Source organism: Microcaecilia unicolor, chromosome 7 (assembly GCF_901765095.1).
Source record: "Microcaecilia unicolor chromosome 7, aMicUni1.1, whole genome shotgun sequence".
NCBI classification, from domain to species: domain Eukaryota; kingdom Metazoa; phylum Chordata; class Amphibia; order Gymnophiona; family Siphonopidae; genus Microcaecilia; species Microcaecilia unicolor.
This window is the reverse complement of record NC_044037.1, coordinates 191,768,268-191,787,888: the sequence shown is the minus strand read 5'-3', so window position 1 is coordinate 191,787,888 and position 19,621 is coordinate 191,768,268. Positions and strand designations below refer to the sequence as shown.

General features: G+C 41.2%; 1 protein-coding gene across 1 annotated transcript in view; it reads right to left on the bottom strand.

Annotated features, from left to right (window-relative positions):
- ERBB4 (erb-b2 receptor tyrosine kinase 4) overlaps positions 1-19,621 on the bottom strand; it is a 1,861,028-nt gene that overhangs the window by 430,139 nt on the left and 1,411,268 nt on the right. Inside the window, exons 13-15 of the mRNA XM_030209189.1 lie at positions 18,355-18,487; positions 11,620-11,713; positions 2,360-2,514 (exon numbers count right to left, since the gene is read on the bottom strand). Coding sequence (XP_030065049.1) covers positions 2,360-2,514; positions 11,620-11,713; positions 18,355-18,487 — 382 coding nt within the window. The remainder of the gene's footprint in view (positions 1-2,359; positions 2,515-11,619; positions 11,714-18,354; positions 18,488-19,621) is intronic.

Sequence of the window (19,621 nt, the reverse complement as noted above, 5' to 3'; positions counted from 1 at the left end):
ATTTAGAAAGGACAGCCAACTCAGAATATGGACATCCAAGTCTGTATCTCACATTTGGAAACCCATTTCTCATGCGTTTCAGCACAGGATCCAAATTTTGAACAGGGCAAAGCAAGAGACGTGGACATCTTTGTAACAACAGAGGAACTTCCATATTATAAAAAAGACCACATAGATATATCCATGTGGAGCAGAGAGGTAGACTAGTCATAGAACAGTGGCCTGAAAACCAAAGGATCCAGGTTTAAATCTTATTTCAGCCATTTGTGATTTTTATTTTTACATTGTGAGCCCTCCAGGGACTGTATCTGAATGTACCCCAACCCAACAGCCTTCAAGCTTGCAGATTTCTTATATGAGGTACTTCAAATACAGTAGGTATTTTTCTGTCCCTGGGGAGCTCACAATTAAAAACAAAAACATCACAAGCAGCTGAAGTGGTATTTGAACCTGGGTCCTGTGGCTTTCAGCCCACTGCACTAACCATTAAGCTAATCCTAAACTCTTTATGGAGACCTATTAAGAAGTTAATTTAGAAACAATTTTAGTACCATGAATGTCCATAGTTCCTGAAGCTGTCATACAGCCCTGTATCCCTTGCTATTTGCACATATGGGGAAGGGAGTGAGGGGGACTGGGGGATTAGTCCCTCCAGCGGACAGCTGCTTAATCAGAGCACCCTTCCATAACCTGGGTGTGCCAAATAGAGGTCTAAAAAACAATACCCATCTTTTTGGAAATAGATATGCCTTCCCCTTCTGAAATTGGAGTTGGACATCCATATTTTGGCCCCTCCCTAGTACTTGTCTGAAATGCCCCCTTGCCATAATGACATACTGCAGTATGAGGCATCCATAATCTCAGCTTTATAAAATCAGGATTTCAATGTCCATGCAATATGGATATCTAAAAGTCAGTTTTAGGAAGTCAAAACACAAATAAAGCTTCTAAAATAAGGACCATTATAAACTATTTTAGAAACAGCTAAATTCCATTCCAGCAGGATTAAAATTTATTGTTAAAAATCAGATGCTGCCTATCCTTGGCAATCTACTCATGTACTGCTTGAGGCTTACTTTTGTTTTGTTTGGTATTTGCTTCAGGGTCCCCAGATGAGCACTGAGATTTATTGGCAGTACTTCAGAATCCTTCATTAACATTAGAATCCCAAATCCTGAAATCCTACTGCTGTGGTCTGTCTGCATTTTGTTTCTTCCTGCAGTTTTCTTCCTAATATTTTATATTTTTTGTGGGCATAACTCATTTAAGAAAGCAGACAGAAGACAGCAGCCGATCCGGACGGTGTTACTGCGGTCTCACTGTTCTTTCCCTAGTGGCCTCATCGTAATTAGATTTGCAAAAACAGCGAAAGGTCTCATTTTGAATGGCAACAGCTGTTGACATCAACACATTATATTGAATAATTTACTGGTTTAATTTTTGCTTCAAAAAATAAAAGCCTCTTGTGGGAGATTATTGTTCTGCCTGAAGATTTCTCTCTCCCCCTCATACTTTCTTTTTTTCGTATTTCCCGCTTCTTCTTTTTCTCTTTCTGCTCTCTAAAAATATATTTTACATCTGAAATCCTAATCCATTCTTCTCCTTGTAATTTCAACCACTGTTCAAATAGCATATCTTTATGTTCTATTATTACTATTTTTTTCTAAATTCATGTATTAACCTACACATTACCGCCGACACAGCTCATTCAAAGTGAATGGGCTGGGTAGGCATTACACAAGGCAGCCACTAGCGTGGCTTGGTAAACAGGGGGTAACTTTGTAAGTACATTTCTTCTATAGCTTTCTGCATGCATTTGCAGTGACTATTTCAAAGCTTCATTTCAAAAGGTAGATTCCCATAGCGATTCTCAGCCAGCATTCAGTGCAGCTGGATCTGAAAGTACTGGGAACACCTGTTACCCTCTCTTTTCCTCTGTTCCAGCAGAGGCTGGGTTTTTTTTTAACTAGGAGGAAATCTGGTTTTGAGCCTAGATCAAAGAGAAAACAACTTGTTTGCCAGACATATGGCAACATGACACTGAGCGCTGCCAGCTTAAAAAATAAAAAAAAATGGGACAAACTGGAGGAAAGAGAAGAATTCAAGCACATGAGAAACGAGGGGGGAAATTGTGGCTCTGGATCCTGACCCTGAGCTGGGCATTTGCAATCATAAGTCCAGACTGAAATAAAATAAATGATGTTGGAAAAGATAGTGTACCCTAAATAGAGAAACCATATTAGAATATCTGGGCCATCTGAAACTGCCGCAACAATGATTTAAATTCAGAATAATGTACAATATTTAAATATCATTCTGCTACCCATTGTCTTCAGCCTCGCCCATTTTATTAACTTACCCCTGAGTACAGTTTGGGTGGCAAGGATGGCACTCGTTATCTTCATCTGCATACTTGAAAATGAAGCTGTTTGCTCCCTGCAAGCCATCAGGACATTTCTCCACACAATTTGGGCCATCTTTGAAGTGTGAGCACTTAATGCAATGATCCGGCCCCTGAAACAGTAACAGAAGCAGTAGTAGTGTAAACTTCTAATCATGATTACTCTTGCTTATGAAAATGTGGTAACGTTGTACACCTAAAATGTATTAATTACAAAAGTTAAGGTGAATTAGGAGGTCTATTTACTAAGCTAAATTAACTGTTAGCACAACAATCAGTGCGGTGTCATAATTGGTGATGGCTGATAAAGACAGATATGGTTCATCTGCTAGATCAATGGATGTCATTAAGGGCTCAGGCCGTAAACAGGGGCTCGCTGGTTTCAATTTTACCAAAGGCCCTTTTCCCGGCCCATTGAAAAAAGACCTTTTTCCCAGACACGGTATAAACTGGCCCATCACGTGCCAAAAACATGTGCCCACACTACGGCAGGCCACTTTTTGCCGTGGCTTAATAAAAGGACCCTTATGTTCCCTGCCACCCTCTTCCTGTGAACCCTAAATTGTAAACCGCTGTGAATCCAAACGGAACTACAGTTGTTATACAAGAACCAGATTAGATTAGATTAGACTAGAGTATCCCTGGCATCCACAACTCATTCTATGAGAAAATATTTCCTGGGGTTGCTTTTAATTCTACTTCCTTGCAATCCCATACCATATTATCTAGTTCCAGAGCTTCACCTCACTTGAAAAAGGCTGGATTCTTCTGGGTTAACTTTCAAGAATCTAAAAGTCTGTATCACATTTGGATTTCAATAGCATCTCAAGGCAAGTTACATTCAGGTACACTAGCTATTAGGGCTGTATCAAGTATTCATATTTGATTTGATTCAGCCCCAAATACATGATTCATATTCAGCCAAATCATGATTTAAATTCGAATACGAATAATCTGTTGCTCTACTGTGCTAAATATTACTGAGATAAACACTTGATCTCTGCTTTCATGTTGCTTTTTTTATTATTTTATTATTTTCCATGTTAAAGCTCAATACCCATTATTCGTATTTGGCCAAATAATATTTTTCTTTATTCATATTCGGCCGAATAGTAAAATATGCTATTCAGTACAGTTCTACTAGCTATTCCCCTGTCCCTGGACAGTTTACAATCTAATTTTTGTAGTTGAGATAATGGAGGGTTAAGGGGCCCTATTACTAAGCCACCCAAATAAAACTACCGCCAGGCTAGCACGCCCTCCTGGTGGCAAATTCAGATTTGGCGTATGCCCATAACGAATGGATGAATTATTTATTTATTTACTACTACTACTACTATTTAGCTTTTCTATAGCGCTACAAAGCATACGCAGTGCTGCACAAACATAGAAGAAAGACAGTCCCTGCTCAAAGAGCTTACAATCTAGTAGACAAAAAATAAAGCAAACCAATTAATGTGTAGAGGAAAGAGGAGAGGAGGGTAGGTGAAGGCAAGTGGATACAAGTGGTTACTAGTCAAAAGCAAGGTTAAAGAGGTGGGCTTTCAAGATTTAAAGATGGTCAAGGATGGGGCAAGACGTAGGGGCTCAGGAAGTCTATTTCAGGCATAGGGCACAGCAAAACAGAAGGAGCGAAGTCTGGAGTTGGCAGTAGCGGAGAAGGAAACAGATAAGAAGGATTTATCCAGAGAACAGAGTGCACGGGAAGGGGTGTAGGGAAGGACGAGTGTGGAGAGATACTGGGGAGCAGCAGAGTGAGTACATTTATAGGTTAGTAGAAGAAGTTTGAACAGGATGCGAAAACGGAGAGGGAGCCAGTGAAGCGACTTGAGGAGAGGGGTACTATGAGTAAAGCGACCCTGGCGGAAGACGAGATGGGCAGCAGAGTTTTGAACCGACTGGAGAGGGGAGAGGTGACTAAGTGGGAGGCCAGCAAGAAGCAGATTGCAGTAGTCCAAACGAGAGGTGACAAGGATTTACTCCTATGCGCAATGGTTCCGGCACTAATCAGCACTTGGCGCACACCGACCGGTCACCGTGTGTGTAGCACGTGAGCCTTTACCGCTAGATCAATGGGTGGCGCTAAAGGCTCATGCCAGTTTTGGGCGCGCACTGCTTTTATTTTTAACGCAGGCCCTTTTCCCATGCCATTAAAAAATGAATTTTTTGTAGATGCGGTAAAAACTGACCCGGCGTGTGCCCAACACACGCGCCTGCACTACTGCAGGCCACCTTTTACCGCGGCTTAGTAAAAGGACCCCTAAGTGACTTGCCCAAGATCACAAGGAGTAGCAGTGGGATTTGAACTCTATGCCCTTGGATGTCAAGCTCAGTGCTCGAACCACTTGGTATATCATCTTTGTCCCTCATCTCTACTAGAATATACATATTTAGGACCTTCAGTCTCTTCTTGTATGTCTTCTGATGGATACCTCTTAACAATGTGGTCGCTATATTACCTTATATATGTCCTTGGTCAGATGCCACCTCTAAAACTGAATGTAGTGCTCCAAGGGGAACTTTTACAAAAGCATGGTGAGCTTACCGCCGGCTTGCCGCACAGCGATTCAGCCCTACTGCCAGGATCCCGGGGGAGCCCGGTGGTAGTTCCACATCCCACCATGCACCATTTCCTGTGCTGGAAAATAGCTTTATATTTTTCCTTAGGCATGCCTGGTGGTATTTGGGCAGTGGTTGCCATCACGCAACCACCGGAACCCTTACCACCTCCTAAATAGGAGGCAGTAAAGGCTCTCCTGGTAAATGGCTGAGTGCCAATGCCTTTGCTTAGCACAAGACCATTTCCTTCCCCTTTAAAGAAGCCTTTTACCCCCAGCAGTAAAAGGTGGCCTTGGTGTGCTTAGCACAAGACCATTTCCTTCCCCTTTAAAGAAGCCTTTTACCCCCAGCAGTAAAAGGTGGCCTCGGTGTGCAGCAAACCCGTGCACTGACACCACTGAAGGGCCCCTTTTACTGCTGCTTGTTGAAAGGAGCCCCAAGTGAGGTCTTACCTATGTCTTGTACATCTTCCTTCCTGCTCATTATGCCCCTCTCTGTGTAGCCTAGCTTTGGCCACCATCTTATCAAATCCTTGAAATCCTCAGGCACTATCACCCCAAGGTATTTCCCCTGGTCCGATAGTTAACACTGAATCAAAGCATGTGATTATTTCTATATTAACAGCTAATATGGAATAGGAAGAGACTGGGCATAGACGCTAATGAACAGAAACTTACCAAACATCAATTTACCACACATCCTACATCAAATTACACTGGCTCACCATTGAGGTGAGAATGTTTTTCAAACTGGCCTGATTCTTCTTTAAAACACTGCAAGGACTGATCGGCAGCTAGCTCATTTCTTCTTTGCAACTTGAACTAGATCTAGGAGACAAGAAACCACCAAATTCTTCACTTTCCCCTCATCTAAGGGCAAGAAGAAACTAGCACTCTTCGAGAAATCCCTTGCCATTCAAGCTGCCAAACTCTGGAAAGACATTGCCGGAATGTATTCCCCTACACAATCTTATGTCACATTCAAAAAAAAAAAAAAAAGATTTAAACAACTTTCTTATTTAAGAAATATGTAATGTATTTAGAATTTGCATATCTCCAATCAACCATTGTAATTGCTATAAAAAGCTTGCAAACCGCTTGGAACTAAAAAGGTGTTAGCGGGATATAAGTCCAAATGTCATGTAATTAACTGTTAAAGTGGTAGTTAATGCTACCTGAACAGAAATATATAACTGCAATGTGCTACCTACCATTCAGTTAATGTGAGGTAAAGATCTTTACCTCCATTTGCTGAATATCAAAATGATGAGAATGCCCCCAGCAGTTAAACCAAAGGTTTTACAGTAACTGTGCATTAATTTTGTCTGTTAACATGCAGTAAGTGCAAACTATTACTGAACTTTAGCTAATAGGTTTCAGATGCAAAAGCTCTGTGAAAACTTTTGGGAGAGCAGCCTTGCAGTTAAGACAGAGCAAAGTTTGCCACTGCACACTGAGAACATAATAAAGAATGCTGTTAGCTATATCTCTGGAGGTGTAACTAACCTCACTCTGCATTATCTGATGCTTTGGCAATACCACAAACTCCATATCAATTGGAAGGCACAGTCTACACCCATTCTACACCCCCTATGTTAGCTGTTTTGCGAAGCAATTACCATGTGTCAACAGCTAATATGGTACTGTGTTGTTAGCATGCAGCTTAGTAAATGGTAAAGATGTGCAAGGCCAAAAACAAAATTTGGTTACTCTTTGTTGTAAACAATTTTTTTTCTTTTGTTTTTGAGCATTTTTTCACAAATTCATTTCTGCATACACTATATGCATACAAGAACATTTTTTTGCATAAGTTAATAGTGTGTATGATAATTTATAGGTATACGGGTGTACAAAAAAACACACTTTAAATATTTTGGTGTCTGTAAGAACCAAGGTGCTCATGAATTCACACTCCTAGTAAATGGATTCCATAAAGTACTTCACAGTCTCAGAGAATCCACATGCACAATGCTGGGGCCCATTTTGTTTAATATATTTGTGAGATATATTGCTGAAGGGTTGGAAGGAAAGGTTTGCCTTTTTGCGGATGACACAAAGATAGCCAATAGAGTGGATACCCAGGAGGGAGTAGAAATGATGAGAAGGGATCTCCAAAAGTTAGAAGAATGGTCAAGGGTTTGGCTGTTAAAATTTAATGAATATATAGCCCTCTGGGGTAACTCAAACCGTTCGGTTTATACCTGTTTGTTTATATAAATCATACAAAGAAACCAATTCACTAAAACAATAAACTCAAAAAGTGCACTGTGGATGAAATAAATATTTTTCTTTTTTTATTTGCTAATGGTGCTCAGTAGGAGGGGTCATGTTCCCAGAACTCTCTTGCAGAATATTACTGCTGGTACCCCTTAACATATCATTGCACTCCTGCCTTCCTACCATATCCAAATATTCTTATCATTTATTTCATACACAGTGCACTTTTGAGTTTATTGTTTTAGTGAATTGGTTTCTTTGTATGATTTGTTAAAATTTAATGCCAAGAAGTGCAGAGTGATGCATTTGGGGTGCAGAAACCCAAGAGAGAGATACTGAGTAGGAGGGGAGAGATTAGTAAGCTCGTCTCAGGAGAGAGACCTTGGGGTGTTAGTGTCGGAGGATATGAAGGTGAAGAAACAATGTGACAAGGCGACGGCTACATAGAAAGGGGTATAACCATCAGAAGAAAGGAGGTGTTGATGCCCCTCTACAAGTCATTAGTGAGGCCCCACTTGGAGTATTGTGTTCAGTTTTGGAGGCCGTATCCTGCTAAAGATGTAAAAAGACTGGAAGCGGTGCAAAGAAAAGCTGTGAAAATGGTATGGGATTTGCGTTGCAAACTGTACGTGGAGAGACTTGCCAACCTGAACATGTATACCTTGGAAGAAAGGAGAAACAGAGGTGACATGATACAGATGTTCAAATATTTGAAAGGTATTAATCCGCAAATGAACCTTTTCTGCAGATGGGAAGGTGGTAGAACTAGAGGACATGAATTGAGGTTGAAGGGGGGCAGACTCATGAGTAATGTCAGGAAGTATTTTTTCATGGAGAGGGTGGTAGATATGTGGAATGCCCTCCCGCAGGAGGTGGTGGAGATGAAAACGGTAATGGAATTCAAACATGCGTTGGATAAACACAAAGGAATCCTGTTTAAAAGGAATGGATCTATGGAATCTTAGCGGAGACTGGGTGGTGACGCCGGTATTTGGCAAATAAAACTGGGGGACTTCTACTGTCTGTGCCTTATCGTGACTGAATAGATATGGACGGGCTGGAGTGTAAATTTTAAGGGGCTTCGACGTTAGCTTCAGAACTTTTAGTACAGGAACTGTGCTGGGCAGACTTTTACGGTCTGTGCCCTGAGAAAAGCAGGGACAAATCAAACTTGAGTATTTATATAAAGTACTATATACGATGTAAAATGAGTTTATCTTGTTGGGCAGAGTGGATGGACTGTTCAGGTCTTTATCTGCCGTCATTTACTATGTTATTATCCTCCAGTTCTGACCTCAGGGTCCCTTAACATAATCCCAGTTTTTTTGAAAATTCTTGATAGGTCTTCAGTCTGTGTAAAGTTTGGTTGATAGATATGTTGCATTACAAACAAGTTGCATTAAAAAGGGATAATTTAGATCAGTCCTCTTTCCCAGTAAATTGTTGAAATAATAATAAGAATGAAACTTTCTATAATAATATATTAGGAACTCCATTTGTGTAAGAGTTGAAAGGTATTATTTTAGCACAGAGCTGCCTGCAGGTTGTTGCCTTTTCACATAAGATCCTGTACAAACTAAACAAATTAGCAGTCAGAGTACAGCTGGGTTTGTATGAGAGCTGCCAGACCCTTCAGCTGTGAGGAGTCAGGTGGAGTAATTCCAGTTCTACAATAAAGAAATTACCCATAGAAAATTTGCAAAAACAAATCTGACGACCGCCTTGCATTTTCCTGAAATTTAAATGGAAAGATGTTGTAGAAACTCTGTTCATATGAATCTGTTGGTCCAGGCTTCCAATAATGTATCTCATCTTGAGTTCAAACCAATGCCCAATTAAAAAAAAAATATGGGCATAAAGTAAACAATAAAATTGAAAAGCATTAATAAATGACAATACAGCAAATAGCATGTAAATACAATAAATAACATAAGTACTTAAGTGTTGCCATACTGGGACAGGCCGAAGGTCCATCAAGCCCAGCATCCTGTTCCAACAGTGGCAAATCCAGGTTACAAGTATCTGACAATACATTTTATGCTGCTTATCCTAGAAATAAGCAATGGATTTCCCCAAGTCCATCTTAATAATGGCTTATGGACTTTTCTTTTAGGAAGCTATCCAAACTTTTTAAAACCCTGTTAAGCTAACAGCTTTTACCACATTCTCTGGCAACGAATTCCAGAGTTTAATTACACGTTAAGTAAAGAAAATATTTTCTCTGATTTGTTTTAGATTTACTACTTTGTAGCTTCACTGCATGCCCCCTAGTCCTAGTATTTTTGGAAAGAGTAAACAAGTGATTCACTTCTACCGTTCCACTCCACTCATTACTTTATTGACCTTTATCATATCTCCCCTCAGCCATCTTTTCTCCAAGCTGAAGGGCCCTAGCCGCTTTAGCCTTTCCTCATAGGGAATTGTCCCATCCCCTTTATCATTTTTGTCGCCGTTCTCTGTTCCCTTTCTAATTCCACTATATCTTTTTTGAGATGCAGTGACCTGAATTGCACACAGTATTCGAGGTGCGGTCGCATCATGGAATGATACAAAGGCATTATAACATCCTCATTTTTGTTTTCCATTCCTTTCCTAATAATACCTAACATTCTACTTGCTTTCTTAGCCACCACTGCACACTAAGCAGAGGGTTTCAATGTATCATCAACGATGATACCTAGATCCCTTTCCTGGTCTGTGACTCCTAATGTGGAACCTTGCATCATGTAACAAATATAACAAACCCAGGGCCGGTCAAACCCGGTAAGCGGGGTAAGCGCCGCAGGGGGGCGCCTGCCTTCAAGGGCGCCGCTGCGGCACTGCGCCGCCATACCGCGCTGCCCTTGGTGCTTTAAATCTTTAATTTACCTCCATTCCAGCAGCTGCATCATTTGAAAGCCCTGCCCCATCTCTAGCTTTCCCTCCCTTCGTGAGTTTGTTCCGCAGTCCCGCCTTCTGATGTCATTTCCTCGAGGGCGGGACTGCAGAACAAACTCACGAAGGGAGGGAAGGCTAGAGACGGAGCAAGGCTTTCAAATGGCGTGGCTGCTGGAACGGAGGTAAATTAAAGATTTAAAGCACCAAGGGCGGCGGGGGATGGGGGCGATTCGGGCGAAGGAGAATCGCTGGATATGGGCAGGGTGGGAGAAAAGAGAAAGGAGATGCTGGGGGGGCGGGGGGGGCGCAGGTGCCGGAGGGGGGGCACGCGGGCGCCAACTCATCGTCTGCAAGGGGGCGCCAGAGACCCTAGGACCGGCCCTGAACAAACCATAAAGGGGGTAATTCTATTAATGGGCTAGAGGTTGCAGTGGTCATTTTCAAAGAGGAACCAAGAGGAGTAGAAGTGATTGGTGTTTGCTCCTGCCTCGCGAACCACTAGAACACCAGGTAGGGGGTTTAAATATGGAAATATTACTTTTGTGGGTCCAGGCTAATATTCAGACAGGGCCTGCATAAGCTCTGGCATCCAGCGCACTAGGAATTAACACTGGTATTCAGCAACAATGTCTGGCATTGAATACCCAGGGCTAATTCTATCCAGGGTGGTCAGCATTTAAAAATCAAAACTCTGACTTCTGCAGGCTAAATACTGACCTTAAATACTATTTTTGAAGTCCCTATAATAGAAACATATTGGGCTTGATTTTATAACAGGGCATCTATGTGAAAAACCCCCAAAAGCATTTACATTATAAAGACAACATAGGCACCTATGTGCTTTTATAAAATAGGCTCCCAGATCCAGCCTTGATAGTGCACAAATATCAAAGCAGAAATTTATACCTACTTCAAAGGAAGTATTTTATAAAATGTGCATGCACATCACAACCTTGACTCTCTTCTGCCCAAACTATGGGGTCCTTTTACTAAACCGTGTAGATGCGTATGCAGGCTCAATGTGCCAAATTGGAGCTACCCCTTGGTTACCGTGTGGCCCTTGTGGTAATTTCAATTTTGGCACACGTTCGCTACGCACGTCCGAAAAATATTTTTTATTTTCTGACGCGCGTAGACCATTACCGCCCAGTTACCATGTGAGACCTTACTGCTAGGTCAATGGCTTGCAGTAAGATCTCAGACCCAAAATGGACGCACAGCAATTTTCATTTTGCTGCATGTCTATTTTCAGCAAAAATTTAAAAAAGGTATTTTTTTGTAGGTGCGCTGAAAAATAATTCTGCGCGCACCCAAAACATGCATGTACACTACCGCAGGACATTTTCAGTGCACCTTAGTAAAACGACCCCTATGTCCCTTGGAATGCTTTTGTTCCGATCATGTAAAGGTTTGTGCATGACTTTTACTCACAGAAACGTTCACACAATTTTAGAAAAGTCCCTAGCGTATAAATCAGGCGTTATACATGGGAAAATATTTACATAATTGCAATAGGCAGTTCACGTACTACATTACACTTTAAAGGTAAGATTACTCTTTACTTACTGGTCCATGGCAGGTGATCATGTGCTCCTCCATCTTTTCACACTGTGGTTCACATTCTACACAGACAGAACCATTGGCAAACTCCCTAAATTCACTAATAACAAATAAATAACAGGAACAGAGAAAAAGTAAGATTACTAATATTCAAAGGTAGCTCCCTGTACATGTAAATTATTGTAAGCAGTAGATGGTTAAAAAAAAGTCTACAAATCTATTAATTCATCTGGGCATTCACATGCTAACCAAACACTTAAGGGACCTTTTACTAATCTGTGTAAGCGCCTATGTGCGCCAATTCTGAGTTACTGCCCGGCTACCACGTGGTCCTTGCGGTAATTTCATTTTTGATGCATGTCCACTACGCACGTCTGAAAAATAATTTGTATTTTCTGATGAGCGTCAGCTACACGTGCTAAGTGGCATTTGACGCGTGTAGGGCACTACCACCCAGTTACCGTGCAAGGCTTTACCGATAGGTCAATGGCTGGTGGTAAGGTCTCAGACCCAAAATGGACGCATGGCAATTTTCATTTTGCCACACGTCCATTTTCGTCAAAAATTTTAAAAAGGCATTTTTTATAGGTGCGCTGAAAAATGATACTGCATGCACCCAAAACACACGTCTATACTACCGCAGGCCATTTTTCAGCACAGCTTTGTAAAAGGACCCCTTAATGTTGATAAATCCATATAAAGAGAAGGAGGAAAAAAGAAACATATGGTGATCTTTTTTTTTTTTTAATTAAAATAGAACACCACTCTGGGAGAAAAAAATAATTAACATTAATTACCGTTCATCTTCCCAAGGAAGAAATGCTGAACAACTATTTGTATAGTCATCTTGAGAGCCAAATTTCACACGCCTATTTTTTTATTCCCTTTTGCATGTCTTAAAAAAAACCCTGCTCTTAGACTGTTTCCATGTCAGAAGACAGCTCTAAAGCTGTCACATTTTTCTGTGGCCTTTAGGCTTTTATCGTCTCATTGAGGATTAAACTACATGTGGATAAAATGCAAAACTGTGCATCCTGGGGAAGATAAAGAAACCAAAACTGATACTAGATGTGGGCAAACAGCAGGATCAAGAGAATTTCAGGTTTTCAAGTCACATACTGCTCCGCTGAAGCTTTACTTCTAGAAATCCCTTGAGTGACCTACGTGAGAATGTTTGGCTTAGGGACGGAACAAAAAAAAAAAAAGAGCGTGACTAGAAACTAGGGACAACTATGCAGTAAAAACAGAAATGATAGAATAATGTGTATATAACTATTGTACAATATTCTTAAATTGAAGAAATGTAAAACCTAATCATTATAAAGAAGGCTTAGGATCATTTTTATATTCTTGTTCTCTAGCCTAGATGCTGTCTTTGATTACTGATTGCTCATTATCTTCAACCTCGCACCAGTATTTTTTTTAAGCAATGTGCAGTTTTGTCACCGTGCTGGTCCTCTCTAAAGGAAACTAGGTTACTTGAAATTCCCATTTTGTCGCATATCAGATACTCAACCTTAATTATTGTAAAGAGGGGGTGAGCAACTGAAGGAAAAGCATAGATGTTGCTAAAAAAAAGTTATTATAATTGCTTTCAGTTGGTCTCTGTTCAGGAAACACTGATACCTTGTGGCCACTGTTAGTATGCCTGGAAAGGCTAAAATATAACAATATAATAGATGGTCTGTCTTATTTATCTTAAAGATGTTGATTTGGGCTGTACTGAGCAGTGGAGTCATAGCATCAGAGTATCAGCAATATAAGGTGGGGAAAGTGAGTGATCCTGAGATGTGCCTTGTCCCTGGCAGTGGGGTGGGGGAAGGGGACTGCACTGGTTGTGATGGCTTTGGGAAGGGATAGCAAGCACCTGGTTGCAGTAGGGTGATATGTTTTGGTAATGGATAGGACTGGATTTGGACTGACTTGCTAATCTTTCCTAACCAGATTTCAAGGTGAATTATCTATCAGGTACTGTGGTAGTGAGGGTCACAGTCATTTCCAGATTGTGCTTCAGGGGCTTTTAAGGTGCTGCATCAAAAACAATCTACATTTCTGGTGGAGCAGTTGGGGTGGTATGCAAACACCAGGGGCTTACATTCTTCTGAAGGATGGTTCAAAAAACCCTGCCCTGAGAGGTAGGTTTTTTCCATCTTTTATGCCTAAATTGTGGAATATCCTCTTACTGGAGATACACTCAGAGAAAATGTTGTTATTGTCCCGCAAGAAATTAAAAACATCTTTTTCTCTGAAGAGAAGTTTGGGGCTACTGAGAGGATAGATAGTAAGTGATGGTGAGTCTTTGGCTAGAAGAGCAAGTATTCTACCTGGGATGATAGCAGGCGCCTTTACCATGTTTATTTTATTTTATTGTTTTGGACTGCACACTTTGAATGAAGCAGTATATAAGTATATATCTATGTATGCATTTAATAGATAGACTAATAGATTGTGTGTTATGGGGTAGTGCCAGGTGTGCTGGAAGCTGTACAGACCGTGGCTGTTTAGCAGCAGGAAGCAGCTTCACAAAGGGTAAGAAAGGGAGGATTAGTGGTAATTGGGAGAGTTGAGGAGAGTGGAACATCTATGCAGATGCCAACAATTAGTAAGGGGCAGGGACAGACTGAGAATAGTCTGGGCCCCTGGGCACTGAGGGTGGTCTGGGCCCCCCACCCGGCTGCTGCCTGACACCCCCCCCCCCATCGCTGCAGCCACCCCTACTGCCGCAGCTGACGCCCCCACTGACCCGGTCCTACCTGAAGGGCCTTTGCAGTCTGATGATCTCTGCCAGGGGGAGCATGTTCTTTCCTGCCCACTGTGCTGCCCTATTCCCCCACCTGTCAGCGTTGCCGTGTTTTAAAAATGGCGGCCAAGACTTCCTGCGGTAGTCTCGCAGGTCTTCACACTTTTGTGAGACTTCCACAGGGAGTCTTGGCCACCATTTTTAAAATATAGGAGAGCCGGGCAGGGGGAATAGTGACAGCACAATGGGCAGGAAAGAACATGTTCTCCCCCTCCCCCCACAGAGGCCACTAGATCACCAGTGGTACGCCTTTAAAGGTAGGACTGGGGAGGGCAGTAGTGTGTGGCGGCATACGGGCATAGCCTCTGGGCCCTCAGGCACTGCCCGGTTGCATGGTCAGTCCACCCCTAGTTAGGGGAACTGGGTAGTGAGAGGAAGATTTAGAAAGTATAGGCTTGGGAATGATAAAGGGAATAGACGGAGGAGGGGGAGAGGGTATCAACTCGGTGTATGTATGAGAGAGGAGGGAGGATTGGGAAAAGGTTTAGGTTTGTGAGGGAAGATTTGGTACTAGAGGTGTTTATGCTAGAGATGGTGCTAGAGATTTGGGAGGGTGGGGGAGGGGTGAGAATAGACACTAGGAATTGAGTTTGGAAAGAAATGAAACAAGACTGTAGGGAATGCGTGAAGAGTGGAAAAGTAAGAAGATGGACAGAAGTTGAGGGAAGAACAGCTCCGTCCCAATAATACAGATCAATCCACTATCAATCTGAATCTTTCCATGCTTGATTTTTGTGATAATAACTAATTATCCTAACCTTAACATTTTTGTCTACATTTTAAATTCTTCAACAGCAACAACAACAAAACTGAAAAAAAAAAGCTGCAAAATCAAGCATGGAAGGATTTAGATGTCAATCGTTGACATTCATTTTTGCAGTTAAAAAAACAGAAACAAATATTTCTTATGTATGAGACATGAGGTTTTTAATACAGTTCAGTGAAGACACTCACTATTGAAAAAGATTAAGGATGTTTTTTTTAATTACAGACATCTATACATCGTAAATGTAAATGTGGCCACATGGCTTTGCGGTCAGGAAACTCTCAGGAATACAGCCACACATAATAGTTGTAAGTAAACAATAACTTATTAAGTTCAAAGTAAGGACCTTTCAAGTCTGTTCTCTCCACAGGCTGGATACTCTAAATAAATAATCACTTGGAGCTTTACTATAGTTCCCTCTGAGCCCTGTCCCTGTCAGGCTCTACAATTCATTGCATACTACTTTCACCTCTTGCTTCAAGGTCCCTGAAGCCAACCCCAGATATAACTTCCACAGGTTCAACAAACTGTCACTTCTTCTTGACTCCAAGGTTCCTGTAGTCTCTCCCTAACACAGCTTCACAGGTTTAGTTAACACTCTCTTATATTACGGCTCTAAGGAAACTTGTCCTGCCCAGGGTTTTTTTTGAGGGGGTACTTGGGGGTACTGAGTACCGGCACCTTTTCCATTGTCTGCTAAAATTGACCCATGGAACCCAAGTTTTAATGAAAGAACTCAGGCTCTACACACCAATTCTGCATTGTCACAGGTTCTGTGACTGGTTGCAGGGGGCCTGGCTATTGTGGGGAGGGTCCCTCAGTGATTACCCCCACCCCTGAAGGGTGGCCTAGCATTTGAGTACCGGCACCTTTTTCACTAGAAAAAGTGCATTGGTCCTACCTCACTGAAGCCTAAGCTTCTGGCAAACACAGGGCAGCAATCTCTGCTGAGAGCTGCTCCTCTTCCCCAGGCTTTCCCCAGGTGCTGCAGCCAACGGGAACACCCTGAGAGAATTCCTTTACTCAGGACCTCTCTGAACTGTTCTGCTCCAGGGCATTGAACCACCTACCTGCCTGAGCCCTACCCCTCTGATTCAGCAGGTTAGTGCCTCCTGCCATAAGGTGGTTTAACTTCAACACTAGTGAGGGAATGTTCTTAGGGAAACCTGCTGCTATACCACTCACTCCCTCATGGTAAAGTTAAAAAAAATACATCATTCCATATTTCTCTAGGTTAAAAAACACATCTATTACATTATACACACAGTTATTGTGAGTGTGCATTTAGGGTAGGTAAAATTATGTATGTTAAAAATGAATTTATACCACAAATTTTGATTTAATTAAATATGGCATCTAGATTTTGACTCCTTTCCAGAATTGAGTTGGTCATAGATGTACAAGTGTTTACTGTGAGTGACATGTGTTGGTTTGTGTATCTATGTGCAATATGGTATCTTGCAGATTTTTGTCCTTTCATTAATTGTATACCAAAGGTTTTTTATATGCTTTCGTCTATATTTATACATGTTTTATGTCAGAATATACTAATTTGTATTTTAGATAAGAGGACACGCCCCTGATGCAGACATATGCTGAAATGTGACCACGTCAAGCAGTACATCAATAAAGTGTTACTTCTGATGTACAGCTCCTGGTGTTGTTCCTTTGTTTATTGGATCCTAGTCTCTCTATTGTTTTTGCTAGGGATACCCACAGTAAATATATAGTTGCATTAAAAATTGGTTGAATGGTGCTTTTAACTCCTAACCCTTACTCACTTGTTCAGTACCCTTATTTTATCATCCCCACCTTAATAATTCACTTATCTTTTATTTGTCCTGTTTGTCTGCCCTAATTAGATTGTAAGGTCTGTTGAGAAGGGACTGTTTCTTCATGTTCAAGTGTACAGTGCTGCGTACGTACAGTAGCGCTATAGAAATGATAAGTAGTAGTAGTAGGTTAGTAGTAGAATTCTTAAAGGGCTGATATATGTATGAGAACTGGAGAACTGAGTTTGATTCCCACTGAAGTTCCTTGTGACTCTGAGCAAGTCACTTAACCCTCCATTGCCTCTGGTACAAAATAAGTACCTTAATATATGTAAACCGCTTTGAATGTAGTTGCAAAAACCTCAGAAAGGCGGTATATCAAGTCCCATTTCACTTTCCCCTTTCCCTTGTTTCTGGGGGATTACAGATGAAGGAGAAGTGGCTCAGTGATTTGATTGACAGTTATAAGGGGTTCTGATTGGTAGAGTGAACTCTAGGGGGTGGGATTGTGAAGGAAAACAGTTCAGGAGTTGATGGGCTTTTGATGTGAAAAGAAGGAAGGGGTAGTCAATGGTTAAAGGGTAGAAAGGATTCATTCAGTTAAAATTTAATCCCCTACCGGCCCTCCCTAGGAGATCTGGGATGATCTCGGTCATTGTAGGTTGTTTAATATTTTGCTGTTGTGAAACTTTGTGATTCTGCTGATTATTGGGGGTCGGGTTTGGCTTAGAGCCACAGCTTGGAAAAGGCATGGGGAATTCACAAGCAGCGTTCATGAAAGGATAAATTAGTATAATTTATAGGGATATGATAGGCTTGTGTGCGAGACTGCCACAAGCGGAGATGAAACTTTGATGACACCACAGGTCTCATTCTGAACAGATATGTGTTTGAATATGAGTAGAAGAGATAAGAATGAGTGATTAGATCATCACTGACTAGCTATGAAGAAAGATTTGATAAATAGTAAGTGAAGGTCACTTGGGAAGTAACTTGAATTGTTACGTTTTGGCATATTGTTATCTGTATACTTGGTTTTGTCAATCTTAAATAAAGCTGAGGCCAAGTTATTTCCACCTTCATAAACTGTTGGTTTGGTTAACTTGTGAGTAAGCACACAAGGGAATGCAAGTGCCAATGTTATGCATTTTTTTAATAGAACAAGGGGTATCCATGGATGAGGATTTATACCAAGGTTCAGTTGGTGTAAATGGTCACGCCAAAACGTTGTCACAGATCCCAGAGTTAAGCACTATTCTATAAATGGCGCCTAATTTTAAGCACCATTTATATAATAGTGTTGAGCTATTTTTTTTGGTGCTGATCTTTCGGCACCATTTAGAAACTTTATCCCCCCCCCCCCCTCCCCATGTATATCAAAAGATATTTGAAGGATATCTTACCCATCATAGAGATTACAGGAGTCAATGCAGGTTTTTCCCCTGCTAAAGTATCTACAAGACAGGCATTGGTCAGGACCTGGACCCCAACAGCCACTGTTTGAGCACAAAGGATCACATAACATCCCCTCTGCAGCTGAAAGACAAGAATTGCATGAAACGAGGATAGAATAAACATATTTAAACTTCAGAAGACCTCAGTAAACAAAAATTCTTATTGATCGTAAAAAATATAAACATGGAACCCAAAGCTTTGATAAGCCTGGAACCAAGCTCTCAAGCTCATTCAATATAAATCTGATAATGATCAACGAATGTAACCTTCTTCTACTTTGAGAAAATGATGTCCATAGTGAAGCTGAAATGAGAAACGCTAACAAGTCCAAAAATGGGCGCTGCCATTTTAGCTGTTTCTAACCCCTTTTCCTTTTTGATTATGTATATATGCACTTCTGTGATTGCAAACATATAGCTTGCAGGCCATTTCTGGCCTTACAAATTCATCTGGCCACCAAAAACATAGGCCTTAGAACTCCAGTTAGCCACCTCACATTGCAACTTCTGCCTCTTCCCTCCCCCTCCCCCCACTAGACTTTAGAAAAAAATGTTATCAAACGTCATCACATTGCTGTGTGGGAATTAGGAGGGAATGTTCATGCACATCCTTGATTCCTATGTTGAAACTAATCATGGCTCAAGAGACTATAGCATTATCATTCTCTCTGTCTTGGCTAGAACATTTATTAAAGTGCCATTTCTTTGGCCTCCTAGTTGGCTCTAGTTCTTGGAACATGTTGAAGTGATGTGCATGCTAGCATGTATTTGTTTAATTTGTGTGTCTTAAAACATTTAGGGCCAGATTCTATAAATGTGTGTACCCAAAGTTCCAAATTTGGGCACGCAAGTTATAGAATACTACCAGTTGTGTGCATAATTGTTAAATTAGGCACCAATTGGTCTTAAGATACTGATAATAAACCTTAGTGTTAATTGGTGGTAATTGGCATTAATTTGTAGTCACACATGTAACTGCGCTTATACACTATTCTATAAACCAAACACCTAAATGCTCTAGTACAGTGTTTCCCAAGTCCAGTCCTGGAGTACCCCCTTGCCAGTCAGGTTTTCAGGATATCCACAGTGAATATGTATGAACTTGATTTACATAGACTGCCTCCATTATATGCAAATTTCTTTCATGCATATTCATTGTGGATATCCTGAAAACCTGACTGGCAAGGGGGTACTCCAGGACTGGACTTGGGAAACA